The following is a 17,656-nucleotide window of genomic DNA, read 5'->3' on the forward strand; positions in this document are numbered from 1 at the left end:
TTTCAGAGCAGTTCATCATCTCCCTTGGTCAAGTAAAGCTTGTAGAACATAAAAAGTCTTCATAGGACAGTGCATGTGCTTGGTTGATACACAAGCCACACAACTGTCTGACTGTATCACTATGATTATTGTTAAAGAGCTGTCAGGTACAGTCATGCAATAGTTTGGGTTGGAAGGCACCTGTAAAGGTCATCTAGTCCAGCCTCCTTGCAATGAGCAGAGACTTCTTCAACTAGATCAGGTTCCTTAGAGCCCCATCCAACCTGGCCTTGAATGTTTCTAGGGATGGGACATCTACCTGAAGGAAGGGGCTCAGCTTTGCTTAGCAGAAAGTCATCCTGATAACTTGAATATTGAAAAAGTTTCCATTTCCTTCTAGTTCTCCTCTGCCTGCAAATAAAAAAATCCCAGCAGCTGGGAGGAGAAAAAGGGGCATCAAAGGTGTTTTTGTTCCCTTTGTAGGACTCCCTGCATCATTAAGTGCTGCCATGAATAGCACAGCAATGTCTGGTTCTGAATATAGAGGTGTATCTATTCCAAGGTGTGCCAAAATTGCCTTACCTTGTCCTTTTCTTTGTTTTAGTGAACTTCTGCAAGATTTGGAAAACTGTGAAAATGATCCTGTGGCAATAGCAGATTGTTTTGTTTCCAAGGTAAGTCTGCATCACCAGTTGCAGAGTGCTATGGGGGAAATAAGATTAATTTATTAACTTTTAAGACCAAATCCTGATATTTTGTGTATTGTTAACCAAGAAAAGTGCACAAATCTATGGACAGGGAAGGAATTTATCTTGGTAATTGGTAGGGGTATGTCTCTGATTTGCATTTCTAAAAAATCAAGACAAAAGTGTCATTTTCTTCAATAAGTGTATCTGAGCTTGTGGAGCTGTTTATTGAGTTCATTCTTAGGGTTTGCTTTTTTTGCAACTGTTACAGGGGGTCTCTTTTTTACTTACATCTGCTGCTGTGGGTGATCAAGTCATACTCCAGTTGTGCCTTGTCATCTTAAAAACAACTAGAGAACAAAACTTGGCTCCATTCTTAGAAAAGGCAGTAATAATAGCATAGAAAATGTGGCCATATTGTTTTCTGAGAATTTTTGCTGAAACCCACAACTGTGCCTTGGATTTTCTTTTTAAATGGAATGGCCCAAAGTCTAGCCTTAAGATTTAAATCCCATTCCCTCTGTAATGCTTTAAATTATCTGAACATTGATATGACATCTTGATTCTGTTGGGCAATACTGAAGCCAAAAATATGGAGTATGGGAAGTTGTTAGGTGCAGTAGAAATACAGGGAAGAAGATGACCTTCATTGTAGGAAACACAGAGGGCCAGTCAGGGAGAAGAGGAATGCTATAATGAGTAGGACAACAAGAAATTAAATAATTTGGGCTGCAGATAATGTTAGTTCACTGCAGACTTCACCAGAGAATCTACACATCTTGTATCTGTAGAGCCCAAATGGGTTAAAAAAGTAATGGTATCTCTGTGGTTCCTGGAGGAGGAGGGGTCAAGTAGTTGTTTGAAGTTGAATAATCTCTTTATAGGTGTGTTTGGCTTTTTGTATTAAAAAAAACAAACAAACCAACAAAAAAACAAAATGAAGAAACAAACACCAAAAAAACTCCAAAGAAACAAAAAAGCCAAAGCCTGTCATGTTTTATACTTTCTCCTGAACTCAGCATTGCCAGCACCAAGCACTCAATGTAATAAGTCTAGCGCATGGATTTAGCATTAACTGGACCACCCTCTCATTAATTCAGTAATTTGTTTGGCACTGTTGTGACATAAGGGATTTTATAGTAAATTATAGTAAACAGCTAAGTGCTGCTGTTTCACCAGATCTCTTGCTTCAGCTGAGTTTGAGAAAGCTGTATTTTATCTAGTAATTGGTCATTTGTAAGCACTGAGAGACCTTAGTGTTGGCACCACTAATACAGAAGTAAGATGCATTTCTGCCCCATTGCAGTGGGGTTTATGGCATGTTGTTAATTGCTGGCCTGGATACAGATAGCCTGGATTGAATTGAATTGAAGGAGAGAGAGAATGGGATAAGGGCAAGTGCAAAGTCCTGCTTCTGGAACAGAATAACCCCATGTGCCTGCTGAGTCTGGCTGACTAGAGAACAACTTAACAAAAAGGATCTGGGGTCCTTGTGGGCAAGAACTTGTGAGTAAGTCAGCAGAGTGCCTGTGCAGTGAAGGCCAACTGGGAGGCCTCAGGGTATTCACAGATAAAACAGTTTGGAGCTGGTAGATATTTCTGCTTTATTGCTTGCTTATAGCTGGGACTGCTGGGACTACTCCTGCTGGGATGCAAAACTGAGATGGTGCAACTGATAATACAGAGTCCAGGAAAAAATTGTGTTCTCATTCAAACTGGCCAACTGAAAGGGCTTGTCTGGTAGACTTTCTGGCCATTAGTTCCAAAACCCATCTGCATATCATTGCTGTGCCTTTTGTTCCCTTGTCAAATGCTTTTAGCATTTGTATTATTGGCAGGCAGCTGCCTGATGGCTCTGAAATTGCTAGAGATTGCAGTACTAACATGCATATTTTAGCTTCATCCAGACAAGTGCAAACACTTAAAAGCAAAATCAAACAATACCAAAATACCCCACAGTTCTGGTTTTGGCCATGAGGATTTCATTACAGCAACTGCTGACTGTCTTAACAAACTCCAGTTGTCCATTCTTGGTTGCTTGTGTCTTCCCAGCACTGAGAAGTGGAAATAAAACTGCCTTTTTTGGCAGCATGTGCTCCTTCAAGTCTTATGGGACTTTGGCCATTTATTGTTTCATTGCTCCGAGTGCGTTAGATCTTCACTGTGAGTTGAGCACGGGGATATTATCATGCTGAAGTCATAGCTCACAGCCTCAGCTAATGGATGTAGCTGTGCTGGAGCTTCTTGAATGCTTCCAGTGGAACTGTGCTTAGCTTACACAAGCTCTGGACCCAGTGCCATTTTTTCACCCAACTGTGAATATTGTAGGTGTTGCAAATCTCTTAAGGTATAACCAAGTTTTCACTGTAGTTACTGTGTTTGCTTTTTGCACTATTAAGAAGCTCAGTAACTGCATAAAGTATGAGTTGTTTCTTTCTTAGGATTAATGTGAAATCACACCAAGTTGGTTTGTATGTATAACAGAACAGTTATGGTTAAAGTAACTCTGGAGCTTATTGTATAAAGTGTTTTATATCTGTGAAGACGTGGGGAGCTTGATTTTTGATGTTTTGGATCCTTCTCTTTGAACTTTGTTATTTGGTTTTGCTCAATAAAATTTCTTGTATAGCATATTATGCTTTTCTCACACAATCATACATGACTCTGTTTCCTGTGTATAACTTTCATGCTTCAGCAGTAAAAAGCCTTGTAACTTCTAAGGGAAAGGATTAACAAAACACACTTCAGCGTACTCTGAACAAAAACACATCACTGTGGATTTGAATCTTTATCTTAACATTTTTTGTGCTGAGGGCCCAAAGTAAATAGCCCCTAAAATGGCAGCTTTGATTTTTTAACAGACTTTGGCAATGTTTTTAGTCTAAACTAGCCAGTAACACAAAACTCATTAACCAATAAAATAACGATGCAAAGCTGTGACTTTATGGAAATGTAAATATTTAATAGCAACTTACAACATTGTATTGAATCTGTCTGCTTCACATATTTTAGTACATTAATAACTCACAGGCAGATAGACACAAATGCAGAAAAGCACACTTATTTTAAAACCTGCTATCCCATCATGAATTGCAGTCTTTCTTCCTTAAAATGCAGATGGTGTGGAAGGGTATTTGTTTAACAGTGTGGGATGGCTGCTGCATGGAAATAACCTGCCTCTGAGGGTAGTGTTCAGGTTATACCAGTTCTGGTCCTCTCTTTTTGTCTAGAAGAACTGTATTAATACTAGAATGTAAAAGTTCTTAGAGACATTTTGCTTCTAACTAATTGGAGACTGATAAAAAGTTCCAGTGCAAGCTTAGCTGTGGCTTAATTATTCACACAGAAGACTGTTTATAAGGTTTTTCTGCCAGTTCAGTGTTTCATTTTCATAGTAATGATGCCAGTGTTAATTAGGAGATTGACTTCAGCATTCTACACGTTTACATTTAAGTGAGTTGTTTTAAAGGAGAGCTGAGTTCTGGCACATCTCTCTTCTCACTCAACACCCCAGAAATTCAGAACATATGTTTTCTGAAAGGCACACTAACAGCTTAACCAAGGGGAAAGGGAGAATTACTTTAATCTAGCATCTCATTAGTGAAGAGGAGATCCAGGCAATTGGCCTCAGTTTGCACACTGACTCCACTCATTTTCTCAGTCTCCTTTTTCTTTTAAAGTGCCTTTTATGGCTATAAAAAAGCATGGTGCACTCAGAGTTGAGGGAAGATCTGGAATGTATGTGGAAGAGATGTGCAATGAATTGATTCCAGTGTGAGGGACCAGTATAAATATAGCTGAGGTCTGCTCACTCTTGGCTTTGCTCTTGAGAGGGGCTTGCAATCAGTGCAGACAAACTCTCAGCTTCAGTCTCAGGCTTTGCAGCTTCTACCATAGCAGCTTTGAGCCCCCAGATTTAAACTGATCTCTGGAGCAATTCCAGTCTCTGTGCAGAGATCAGTTTTAATCTGGTCTGAAGACAGCTGATGTGAACAAAACTGTTTGCAAGCTGGGTAAGTTTAAGAATGTCTGAAGAAACACTGATGAGCATAGCTGGTGTTTTCCTTATGTTGTGAAAGTATTCGGTAAAATAATAAGTCCATCTTAGTTCTTGGTTTTTTTTTGCCCCTGCTCTGAGCAGTGCAGTTTTGTTAGGATGAGGAAGAACTTCTCTTGGAAGTGGCTCTCTTGGCCACTTTCCCAGCGTGTTCACATGAATCCGGCCAATGCCTGGGCAAGGTGTATGATGTTGATTCACAAGAGACCTGCAAGTTGGAGTGCGTATCAACAATCTCATCCTGGAGGCAAAACACATGTACTTGACTTTCTCCTGGCACTGTGCTCGCATTGCTCAGTAGAAGTAAATGCTCTCTGATGGCTCTGTGTGGTGAAATGAGCTGTGGCTCACTGGAGCGAGTAGACAGCTAAGTGCAGTATGGAATGTGGTGTTACATCTGTTCAGAAAGCAGGGATGAGAGTGGAACCATGCTGAAGGTTTAGATGTATCAAGGGCATAAGAATTTTTATTTTTTTTTAAATACGAATTTGTTGCATTTAATAGCTAGACAAAAATTCTTTTAAAACCAAAAAAGCCCATTAAAAGTAGTTCTGACCTTGTGTAAAAAAACCCTAAACCAAAAACCAAACGAAAGAGCGAGAGTGTAAAAAGGCTCCTGGGGATTTCAGACATGCTTTTGATGTTGAGGGGAATGTGCACACAGCCTGCTCTGTAACCCTGAAGTGTTTGGCCTTGTTTGTTTTACAGATAGTACTTCCATTGGTTAAAATTTCACAACAGATACTCTTTTCCTTTTTGTTTGAAAAGCAGAATAATCACATGATATAAGCAGAATAAAAACATAAAAACAAATTGGCTCAAAATGTTCTCCACTCTGCTTATGAAGTAGTTCTAATTGCATTATTCTGTTGTCATAGATATGGGAATATATTAAAATTTATAGCAAAATCCCCTAAATGCAAACTTTGAATTAATATATGCATATATAAAATAAATTACATTTTTTTCACCATACTGAATTTCACCTTAGTGTTCTCTCTTAAGCACCCTGGCTTATTATGAGTACTTGCTAGTTTGGTAGTGATTGCCAAAGAAAATTACATAGTGTAATATCTGCAGCTTTCTGAGGTTTGTTAATTCTTCATTTTTAGTGAAGAGGGTTTGGAGCTGTGGCTGGGGTTCCAAGCATGGACATGAACTGGCTGTGACACAGGCTCACTTCTTCTGTTTGTGGATGGGGGATGTAGGTAAATTAACAATGCCACAAAAAATAGCTGAGATGACAAAGCTAGTTCATGTGTGAAAAACCAAGCTAAATTATTAAACTGTATTTGAATCAAGAATACTTTTAGTTGGGTTGTTGGTTTCTAAGAGAGGTGCAGTTTAATAAGCTTACAGCCCACCAGTGAGCAAATGGGGATCACACTCCCCTGGGGAAACATTTATTAGAAGTTTGCTTGAGTTATTTTTTTCAGCACAGTGAATACTGAAATCCAGTAAGACATCCTGAAATGAATTGCAATGACTTGTACTCCTGCAGGGTAACATCTTACTTTCTGCGGGGTCCTTATGGATCAGTGCTCAGTGGAGAGATGAATGGCACAACCTGCTTTACCCCCAGGAGAGGGGGACAGGCCAGTGCTGCTGGAATTGGCAAAGGCACGGCCTGAGATGGCTCTTTCTGATGAATGGCTGAACGAAGAACAGCCAAACCCCAGCAGTGAGAAACAAAAGCCACAGCCTGTGTCAGTCCTCTCCCCAGGGGTGGTGCTCCTTAGAGCACTGTGCCTTCTGTGAATGCAGATGTTTGGTCTTGCCATTCACCAGCAATGACCCCTGGGACACAGCCCCTCCTGGAGCACAGCTATTGTGCTGCAGAATGCCAGAGCCCCTTCTGAAGATGCTGTGAGTGGAAACTGGGGTCTTATTCACTGCTGGAGGATTGTGTTTTATCTGTCTGGGGCTTATGAAAGAAAAAGTGATTGATATTGGGGAACACTTAACCATTCTGCAGTGCTTTCTTAGCCTTTAGGACTCCAGTAAGCTGCAGAAATTGTGTTTGTTTGGGATAGAAGTTCATAGGCAGATGTGGACTTTGAGCACATGGGAATGCTTCTGAAAATATGTTTTTGCATAGAATTAAATTATTATTACTAAGAAAAAATCTTACGCCAGGGAAGAAAGAAATGAAACTCAGACTTGCTCTGAGAAGCTTATCAGCATTAAGTTTGAGTAATGTCAGTGTGACAGGCAAGTGTGGAAACCCACCCAGATCTAGTTACAACTTGTTGGGGTAATAGCTGTCTGCTTTCACATAATTTACTTCTTAAAAAAAATCACTTTTGTGGCTTCTAATTTCTGTGCTCACATGTGAAAGTATTTATAATTCCTTGAAAATGGCACACCAAATATAACCTGCAAAACTTATTTTTCACAGTAACATGGTGTGATTGTTGGGGTTGTCCTGTGCAGGACCAGGAGCTGGTTGTGGTTCCCTTCCAACTCAGGATATTCTGTGATTCTATGATATGGGTGTGCTTCAGCACATAAAATATTAGATAAGTGCAGCCAGTTGTTAGAAGGATGTGTGTGTAGTGATGGTGTTTTGGTCAGGTTTTTGGTTTTTTTGAGATGCATAGATTTTTATAGGGTACCTAGGGGGATTTGTTGCAAAGTCACTTATTTTATCTCTGTGTTGTTTTCTTGATTTTTCTTTCAAATAACGGAAAAATCCTCCCCCCCAAAAAAAATATTAAATTAATTCAGGTTGTGTTAGGACTATCTCTCACAGTGAACATAGAGGATTCATTGATCAGGAACTGAAGGAGATGTTGTCTTGACATCATCTTTATCTTGCACATGTTAGCTGCTAGTTTGACAAAATCTCAATAAATGCAAACTTTTCCTCCCTGTGCAGAGTGAAGATTTCCACATATATACGCAGTACTGCACCAACTACCCAAGGTAGGAATTATGGGTTCCTTTCCTTCTTTCGTGCCTTGGCCAGTTTGTGTAATACAAGTTATACTCTATGGGGGGAAAAAAAAAATCAGCTTCTCCCCTTCCTAAATTGGAGAGAATTTACCTTTTATGTAAAAAAGAAAGAAAATAGAATAATTTTTAAAAAATGCTTTTCTGAAGTGTTGTTTCATCTATTCTTGTGGTTCGTTGCTTTACCCTGATGATGGTCTTATTCTGCAATACTGCTTATATAATTCCCTGTAAGAGAAACTGATTGCATGTCCAGGGAGAACATAGCTGAATGCATAAGATTAAAAAAAAAAAAAAAAAAAAAAAAAAAAAAAAAAAAAAAAAGTCAAACCAAACAACAGAAACAGCAGTTATTAGAATGGAAACCTGCTGCTCCTTTTTACAAGCTGAAAAGTAAGCAATTCTTTACCTACAGACTTATGGGGACTGTGTGTCTTAAAGCTGTGCATTGATGTTTCCAGGTCTGTGGCTGTGCTGACAGAGTGCATGAGGAACAAGGCCCTGGCCAAGTTCTTCAGAGAGAGGCAAGAAGCCCTGCAGCATTCTCTGCCCCTGGGCTCTTACCTCCTGAAACCTGTCCAACGCATCCTCAAGTACCACCTGCTTTTGCACGTAAGAAATGCACTTAGTTTAGGGCTGTGGGGTTCCTGCCTCTGGCACATGGCTTGGTGGCTAGAAAGGTTCTGGTTTTCCTTAAATGCTCTTCCTTTTGTGGGTGTTTGATTTCAACAAGTGGAGGTTTTCTGTCTTTGTCACCTCACAACCATATGCTTCTATTTGGAGTGGGGAATTTATGGTAATTATTTTATACACATAGCATCAGTCTTTGCATCCAAATAATTAGCACTTTTTTTTTTTGAAAACTGGTCTGTAATTCTGAAGTTGTTTGGAAAATTCTTGTCATGATTAAACATTTTGTATACAAATCTGTTGCTCCAATGAAGAACAGTGTTTTTCCACATGTTGCAATGCTGGGGGTGGTTGAAAGAAGGACCAAATACATATAAACACCCTGACTGCTAAGAATTTTGTGGAGAGGAATGATGGAGGAGGTGGGAACTCTTTCCACATTCAGTGAATTGACTTAAGGAAGTTTCGGAAATTCATGCTTTATTGTTAACATTTTCCACATATGTTTCCTATTAGAGAATCATGTTCTAGTGAAGTGTAAAGACACTGAGCCTTGTTTTAAATGCCTGGTGCTTTTCTGCGCTCCAACTGTAAAGCAATGCCTAGTGTAATTCCATCAGGGTTTTCTAAGTGTGTAGAAATGTTCTGTGTTTTAGGAAAGCAATTAAATGCTGTCTGAAAAATCTCCTGTCAGTGTGCTGCCCTCTCTTTCTGTGCCTCTCTGCTCACACTGGCTGCTTCAAGTGTACTTGCTGCTCAGCTGACCCCAAAGACTTGACTTTCTTAGTCATCTTGTGTTAATCAAATGGGTAACAAGATGCATCAGTAACATGGGCAGGAACGTTGCCTTCGAGTGATTGCACAGACAGAACAGTCCAGATAAAAACACAGTATTGCATTCCACTGGGAAAGTTCACTTAGGAATAAGGGGACTCTGTTTTATTCCCTTTGCCTTAGGAAATAGAAAACCACCTTGACAAGGACACTGAGGGCTATGATGTGGTGCTGGATGCCATAGATACCATGCAGAGAGTAGCATGGCATATAAATGACATGAAGAGGAAACACGAACACGCCATCAGACTCCAGGTGAGTTCCCAGAGAGAACCTGGTTTTGTCAATATATACGCAATTAACATTTTTTAGTTTATCTTTTCTTCTAATCTTTGTCAGTCATAATTTAGACTCCTGTTGAGCATGCCTGTGGCTGTTTGATCTTGGAAACCACGGTCATAACTGCTGCAGGAAAATCTCAGACATCTCTAACCTACAAGCAGCATCCTGTAAAGCATTTATTTTGCAGTAATATGGAACTTAAGATAACTCTTCTTTCTTCCTTTCCCTCAATTGTGCAGCACTGCTGTACAACCCTAGGGCATGGCTTTGTTCAGAAATCCTGTGGTTTCCGATTTCTTCCTTTTGTGCTGATTAATTTTGTTTTGAGGCATTTCTTTTGCTGATTCTTGTTTAAGTACTTTCCTCTTGGGTTTTAGAAAACTCATTATCAGTTACTTTTTGAAAAGCATAAACCTAGAAACATGATACTCAGAAAAACTCTGACTTAGCTTCAAATGAAGATTGTTTTGGGGAGAAGAAAGAAAAGCTACTCCCTGAGTAATTTTAGCATTAAGAGCAAGCTCTTTTGTTAAATTTTTATTCTCATTCTGTTTCCAGGTTCCCAGTGAATCACACTTCTATGTTACATTTTCAATATTTATATTGCTTTAAGAAAACTGGAGGGATTTTTTAGTTTATAAAAGGGAGTAATAAGCTTATCCCATTCCAGAAATGCATATCATGTAATTCTTTGCCCATTTTTTTAACATACATTAAATTTATTTATCTTTTTTTGTGGTTTTCTTCTTTTTTCTGGTTGTTTTTTTTTTTTTTTTTTCTTTTTTTTTTTATGATTGTTTATTTTTTGTGTTACTGTTATTTATGTGTAAGAAGATTTGACAATGTCTTGCCTGCAGCAGGGTAACCTTTGCCACACATTGCTGGAAATGCATGCTAATGACTTTTAACAACAATCTGCTATAAATCTCAGTAATTATATTCAGCAATAAATAGGGATTAAATGCTTTTGGAAAAAGAAAAAGCTTTTTTTTTATTTATTGAACTCAGCTGGCAAATGTATGGGGTTGTGAAAATGTTTATGTTCATAGTTCCCCTTTAAAAAAATAAAACCTGTTCCTGCAGCCATAGGGATAGGCCTTCTGTGGGCTCTGACACTGTGATGTGGTCTGCAACAGCAGTTCCTGCACAAGAGTGGTGGACTTGATCCCTGTGCTGTATCCTGACTTATTAACAAGTTCCTGGAGAGAGCTGATACAATGCAACTTTTAATTTATTTTTTTTTTAAACAACTGCCTGCATAGTCCAAAGTGGTCTGTTTTGGGCTTTTATTCCTGTGAATGCTTTAGCCTGCATTGGTGCTTCAAATGGGCTGGGATGTTTTCTAGCTGAAAGCTCTATGGAAGTCTAATGTCCTAGAGTGACCAACCTAGGATGAGGCAATCTGTCCCTGCTTGGCTGATACTGCCAGGTTTAAAGTCCTATGGATGCTTTAAAAGAGTTCCCTAGATAAAAGTTTAGCCTGCTTTTAGAATTTGATGTCCCGTGCTAAAGTCCTATGTCATTGCCATTGACAGGAAACACAAGCAGTTTAAGGAAACAGAATAGCCATAGCTAAGTGACACAGCCTTGTGAAGATGTTCTTAGATATTTCTCCAACCTTTTTTTTTTTAAAGTAATAAATAAGGTGGGAAATAGCTGAGGTGTCGATGCAAATCATTAATATACAAGTAAATATTCAGATGTTCAGTTGACTGAATCATCTGTGGTCCCTTAGTGTTGTGGGAATCATCTCCTCAATCCAAACACCTCGCAAAAGTGTGAGGGGCCTACAGGACATGGACATGGCATTACAATTCATTCAGTGGGAGACCACACAACTTCAGGAGGATACCCAGGGTGAGAGGGAAATGTTAAGAGGGTTTGGCTGGGAACATAGAGCAGAGTGTGACAGAGACTGATGACTGAATTACAAAGGATTTTCTGTCTCTGGGAGCAAGGGAAGCAGAGGTTGTGCTCTTTCATTACAGGCTGCCCCAGAGAATTCAGGATTCTTTGCTGGTCCATCCAGAGGCAGAAACCAGGACTCAGGGCATGTTTTAGTGTGGGCTTTGCAGCGTTGCACATAACCTACCAACCTCAGGATTGGTGTCTGGTGACTTTCCACTGTTGGATGCTAAACATTCTGTTGAGAGTGGGAATGGCCTCAGCAGATCCTTTGGGTCTTTTGTTTCAACAAGATCTCTGAAATTAATTTTGGTGGCTGTTCTTTGATCTGTTGCAGGAGATACAGAGTTTGCTCACTAACTGGAAAGGGCCAGACCTCACGAGTTACGGGGAGCTGGTGTTAGAAGGAACGTTCCGCATTCAGCGAGCCAAGAATGAGCGCACCTTGTTCCTCTTCGACAAGATGCTGCTGATTACAAAAAAGAGAGATGAAATGTTTGCCTACAAAGCTCACATACTGGTATGTCAGAGAGCAGGTGGTAGTGTGCTGTCTACAGGTGTCCCTAAAACTCCTCTGTGATTCACAGTTTCCTCTCTTCCTTGCAGTGTGGAAACCTGATGCTTGTTGAAGTAATACCAAAGGAACCACTTAGCTTTAGTGTCTTCCACTACAAAAATCCTAAGATGCAACATACTGTCCAGGTACAACAGAAACCTCCCTGCCCACTGGGTAACCTGACTCATGTCCATATGGTGTTTATGATCCTGCACATTGCAGGAATGCATTTTTCTCACAGTGCCCAATTTTTTTATCAGGCAAAGTCGCAGCAAGACAAGCGCCTTTGGATTCTTCACTTGAAGAGGTTAATTCTAGAAAATCATCCTGCTAAAATTCCTGCCAAGGTAAAAAAAAAAAAAAAATGCAAAAACAAAAACTAACAATCAACCAAATAAACAAACAAAACCCCCCAAAAAATCACAGGATGCCTCCTTGTATGGGTACTAACTTAAAACAAACTTGCTAGCTGCAAGATGCATCGATTTACAGAGATTTAAGACTCCAGGATGTTAGTTAATGTTTGTTTCCTTATGTCTTTAAAAGTTCCTCAGAATAAATGAGGAAGTTCCACTATAATTATCTGCAGGGCTTGGTATGGGAGTAGAAGAATTTAACTGGGTTAGCAGCATTTGCCTGTCAAGACGTAACGGAGGTGAAATGTCAGAAAGCTTGACTCTAGGAGCACATCTTAGCTGGATGCTGCCTGTCTGTAGAGCACTGGGATGCACTATTTGTAGACTGTTGATGTTTTTAATTTTAATCAGTCTTGGTTGGGTATCATAGCAGTGAAGCTGTTGGCAGCACACACTTCACTGCAGCTACACACACCCATCCTCAACGCAGCATCCTTAGCTGGGACTGTCCCTTTTTTGTGGGATACCTAGCAAGCTTTATGCCAGAAAAAATGAGGCACTGATATCATAATCATAGCTATAGTATCTTGGAATGAGGAAATCTCCTCCTCTTGTTTATGAAATCCAGTCTTGGAGCTTCAGGTGGTGCCTCATGGTGTAACATACAGCACCTCTCAAAGGGGTTAACCCTCATTAGCTCTTGCCTAGACACAGCAGACAGTGACTCAAGTGGAAACAGGATATTTTTCCCACTGAGTTTAATCTTGGTTTTTCAGTTTCCCCTGACTGTTTTTTCACTCATATTTATGCTGTAATGGCAAAAAAATGTTACCTATGACTGACATGCACCATACTGCACTAACATGCATTTTCAACAGTGTAATGAAAAGAGACTGATGGGAGAAAAAAGCCCTAGCAGGTCCTATTGCTAATTCTCCTCTTTTTCTTGAAAAAGTCTATTGAAGGTATAATGTTTATGCTAGTATCCATACTTAAACTATAAATACTCATTGCAGTTTATTAGGTTGTTAAAGAAATTTACAGCATGATCTCAGCCCTTGTATCAATTTTCTTTCTTATTTGATTTTTATTTTATCTGAGGGACAAAAAAATGTGAAACCAAAAATATTTCCTTCTCAGAGAAATAATTTCACTTGAAAAAGGAAAAGTCAACGGAAATAAATCTTTGAGGTTATCTGTACTTTTTTTTTTTCCTGTTGAACTGGTAATTGCTTGTTGTGAGGCTTTGGTCTGCCCAGTTTCTGGAGAATGTAATAGTAGTCCACATATGACACCTGGTGGAAAATCACCAAACTGCACCTGTACAAGGGCAAGCATCTTAGACAAGATATTTCAGTTTTGATTATTTTTTACCTAGTAGTTTATATGCATCCGGATTTTTTTTTTTCCTATTAAAAAAGGGACAAATTTTAAGCAATCAGGAGATGCTCTTTATCCTGCATCAATCTTACTTAAACCAAATCATGATTATTTTTTTTGGCACACACTCTTCCTCACTTTGCTCTGCCTGTGCAGAGGTTGGCACACAAGATTCTGGATGCAGTGAACAACAGGTTTTGTATGCAGGCCTGGAGATAAGCTCTGGTGAGTTCCTGCCATCAAAATTTTCCTCCCCATGTATAACATGTCCAATATATAGAGAAAAACAGAAAATACAAACGAAAAAAAATAATGCTGCTAACCATATTTATTAGTTCCCAGATTAAATTTGCTGTTATTTGCATATAAGCTCACTGCTATCTGTAATATGCAATACAACTTGCCTTCTACTAACTGTTTTAACTTCTTCATTTGTTACTTTTTCTCTTCCAGGCCAAGCAGGCAATTCTTGAAATGGATGCCATACGTAAGTTGGTTCTTTTTCACTTTTTTTTTTTGAAAATTAATAAAACCAAGTTAAAAATTTTGGCTGTAGCTGTTGATGTCATCTGACATGGAAGAATGCCAGACTTATGTTCCTTGAATTATGACCCTTCTGGAAAAGGCAAAATTTGATGCAGATCCTGCAGAGTTTGTTGGAAAGGCAGTGGCTGAGAAACTGGCAAACAAACATGATGGTGGTGGATGAATGTTCTTGGGTTAGCCTCTGGAACCAGGCACAGCTACATGGGCAAAGCATTCCCATGGCTGCCTGGGTAACAGCTACCCTGCAGCAGCATGTCTTGCTTGTGTGGCTTCAGGCTCTCAGGATGTGCAGCTGTATTTGATGTAAAGGGATGATGGCACTGCCTCTAAAGAGAGCAGCCAAGGTGTGTGAAGTGCTGTCCTTGTCACTCTCTTATTCCCTGTGCTTGTTCCACAGATCACCCAGGCTTCCACTATAGCCCTGAGGGGGAAATGAAATCATCATACCAGCCTAAGGAAGGCACTACTCCTCACAGAGTGAGAAGGAAATCAGGTGAATAAAATCATTTACACCCTAGATGACAAAAGGAAAAACAATCAGGGTTGTTTTAGGGGTGGATTAGGCTGGGCACATCGAATTGTTTTTTGATCTGCACTCCAGGTACATTTAACATGGCACAGTATCTCTCCAATGTGGATTAATTATCTTGTTAACCATTTGTTGTTTTTGTAATTTATGTTTTTATCTACCTTTAATTTAATTTAATTTGCATTTAATTTAAGGAATATACATTTGTAATGGTGGATGTATAAAGAACATTTGGCACTGTGTAATAGATTAAAGTGCATATGCAGGAAAGCCAGTCACATTATTTAAATCTGACATCCCACATTACTGCAGTTATTATTGTCTCTGAAGTGGTTCCATCCTGATTATGATAGGCTTACTATTTCAAAACATGATTACTATCTGTACTTGGTATAATGTTTGTCTTATGGATAATAGAGATTTGAGAGGTGGTTTTGCTGACTTTGGGCTTTTTTGCCCTCCTAACTCAAACATATATCCATAATTACTCTCAAAGTCACTACCAATGTCTGTAGTTGGGTGACTTCTCTTTGTCTCCTTAAAGACCTTTCCAATTTGGTGTGTAGCATTGTATATTGGGAATTACTTAAACAAGGCTTATGAGAATATCGATGCAATGATGTAACATACAGCAGCATTTGTGTTTGAAAAGCAGTCAAGTTCTAATTATGTTTGAGGTACACCTTTGTTGCATTGGTGCAGCTCTTTCTGTGAGAGTAAGAATACAAAATACTGATCAAAGGGCCTCCTAAGTAATCTTTAGCTACTTACACTTTCTAAGCCCATCTAAGACTTTGGTGCCTTATGCCTATTTCTAATAGGAAATCTCTAACACTATAGAGCAATAACAGAGGTGACTAGGTATTTGAAAGCAGGAATCTTAGCATGAGATAAAAACTTATGTGTGGCTTGATGAGTGGAAGGCAACTGATATTGCACTAAGAAACAAATATGTTCTTTAGTAACAGCTGTGGATTTCACACTTCAACAAGTTTTCTTTGTGAGGAAATTTTGCAATAAAGAAATTAAAATCTGGCTTCACTGCATGAGCTCAGAAACTTAAATTTTTAGATACATGTTATAAAAAGTTGTCCAGGATGCCCATAGCTTTCTCTGGAATTCCACAATGGGTAAACATGTTGTTGTCTTTTTCAGAACCCTCGTCTAGAGTCCATAAAGTTTTGAAGTCAAATGGTAAGCTACTTTGTGTACTGCTTACTGACCTGGTGCTTCTGTACATTGTAGAACAACTGGAGACAGATTCTTTTTTCTTGTAACTGTTCCTAAATACATTAGGGGGAGAAAGAGGAATTTTGGGGAAACAAACAAACAAACCCAAAATGTTAGTGTTAAAATCTTGTATCTGCTTTTCCGCACTTGGGGATTGGTCCTGTAAACATCCTAGGAACTGAACACACCAAGTCTTGGTGATTGTGAACAGTTCCTCAAATCACAGCAGTGCTGCAAAATCAGGGCCTCAAGTGAAACTCTGGTAAAGCTCATACTGTCTCTGTTTTATCAGAAATCCTATATAGTCTGTTTGCTCAATTGCTGCTGCATTCAATTCAATTCCCCCTTTGGGGAATTCACAATTGGGGTAGCATTGAAACGGGCATAAATTGGCATCAGTTTGATTATTCATTACATTGTTTCTGTTTTCAGATGTAAGCCCAGATATGCAGAAGGTAAGCTGTTTCTCAAATTCCTTGTTTTAGCCTATTCATATGATTTAAGAGCACATTATTTACTGGAGAATCTGCATCTTCTTGGTTGTGTTGACCTTAAGAATGAAAACAAACTTATAAATGCTATTTAGCATCTCAAATAGGATTACTGGAATGAAAGAAATAGAAATACAGCTTATTGTTTTGGGAATATTTAATAAAGAAAAAATCACTAATCCATTTATGGTTGTGGTTTATAATATATTCCAATCAATTTCTAGAGTTGTAGAATACTTAAAAATAACACTAGAATCAAGGAAGTGCAGTGTATAAAAATAGTGTTTATTCTTTGGATAATATTATCTTTGCTTTTATTAAATAAGACTGGAAAATGTCAACTTACTCTGATATATATATATATATATATATATATATATATATAAAAGGATATATCACCAAACAGAGCACATGCAGCTTAAGCAGATTGTAATGAGCATTTCTAATTTTTACATTTTCTTTAAGAACTTGTATTGAAATTCCCAGTGCAGTTTGAAATTTTGAATTTCAGGTCTTAGAGTTTTATTAAGGATGGAATTTAAAATCTCTGTGTGGGTTATTAACAGACTACATTAGATATTACTTCATTGTCATGCCATAATATCAAAGCTCAGGATTCAATGTGAATGGGGTCTTTCACATTGCATATTTTGCAAAAATGCATATATTTTTTCAATTCTGAATATTATACGGAAGTGTACTGGTTGTTGTACTTATTTCTTTACAAATCTCACTTCAGTGCAGCTAATTGACTGTGGGTTAAATGTTGCCTGTGAGTCTGAGTACAAGGCTCTTACTGAAATATAGAATCAATATAAACTTCTAATCAAAGTTTCATGATTTTTTTTTAAGCGGATGGGCATTGAAGGAGCCCTATTATCTCAAGCCACCAAACTAGGATCAAGTGAAGCCCTGCTGAATTCTAGGAAGAAGGTTTCACTGGAATCCAGTGGTCTGGAGAGCCAGTTTCAAGAGTCTATTGAGCCAGCCTACAGTAGTGATCACGATGAAACTCTTCAGATTTCTGCAACGGAACAGATTGATGCTGATGATGAAGAAGAGTCTGAGCAGGTAGGAAAAAGGGGGAAAAAATAAAACTATTTTTCCCTGGGGAGAATGGAAGAAGGTTTAAAATTATATGTAAAACAGGCAGGAATGCATTGCAAATGTTTACAACTTTCTCTCCTTAGAAATGTTTTTATTTAGGCTCCACACAATACTCACTTGCATTTCAACAAAGAAG

The 17,656-nt window shown here is 38.7% G+C and overlaps 1 protein-coding gene across 3 annotated transcripts in view; it reads left to right on the forward strand.

Annotated features, from left to right (window-relative positions):
* PLEKHG1 (pleckstrin homology and RhoGEF domain containing G1) overlaps window positions 1–17,656 on the forward strand; it is a 134,054-nt gene that overhangs the window by 108,603 nt on the left and 7,795 nt on the right. For all 3 annotated transcript variants that reach the window (XM_056486225.1, XM_056486226.1, XM_056486227.1), the window contains 12 exons: window positions 584–653; window positions 7,601–7,647; window positions 8,136–8,286; window positions 9,262–9,393; window positions 11,663–11,845; window positions 11,932–12,027; window positions 12,142–12,228; window positions 14,071–14,104; window positions 14,561–14,656; window positions 15,848–15,886; window positions 16,355–16,377; window positions 17,266–17,484. In XM_056486225.1, coding sequence (XP_056342200.1) covers window positions 584–653; window positions 7,601–7,647; window positions 8,136–8,286; window positions 9,262–9,393; window positions 11,663–11,845; window positions 11,932–12,027; window positions 12,142–12,228; window positions 14,071–14,104; window positions 14,561–14,656; window positions 15,848–15,886; window positions 16,355–16,377; window positions 17,266–17,484 — 1,177 coding nt within the window. The remainder of the gene's footprint in view (window positions 1–583; window positions 654–7,600; window positions 7,648–8,135; window positions 8,287–9,261; window positions 9,394–11,662; window positions 11,846–11,931; window positions 12,028–12,141; window positions 12,229–14,070; window positions 14,105–14,560; window positions 14,657–15,847; window positions 15,887–16,354; window positions 16,378–17,265; window positions 17,485–17,656) is intronic.

This window comes from Oenanthe melanoleuca, chromosome 3, assembly GCF_029582105.1.
Source record: "Oenanthe melanoleuca isolate GR-GAL-2019-014 chromosome 3, OMel1.0, whole genome shotgun sequence".
Taxonomy (NCBI): Eukaryota; Metazoa; Chordata; class Aves; order Passeriformes; family Muscicapidae; genus Oenanthe; species Oenanthe melanoleuca.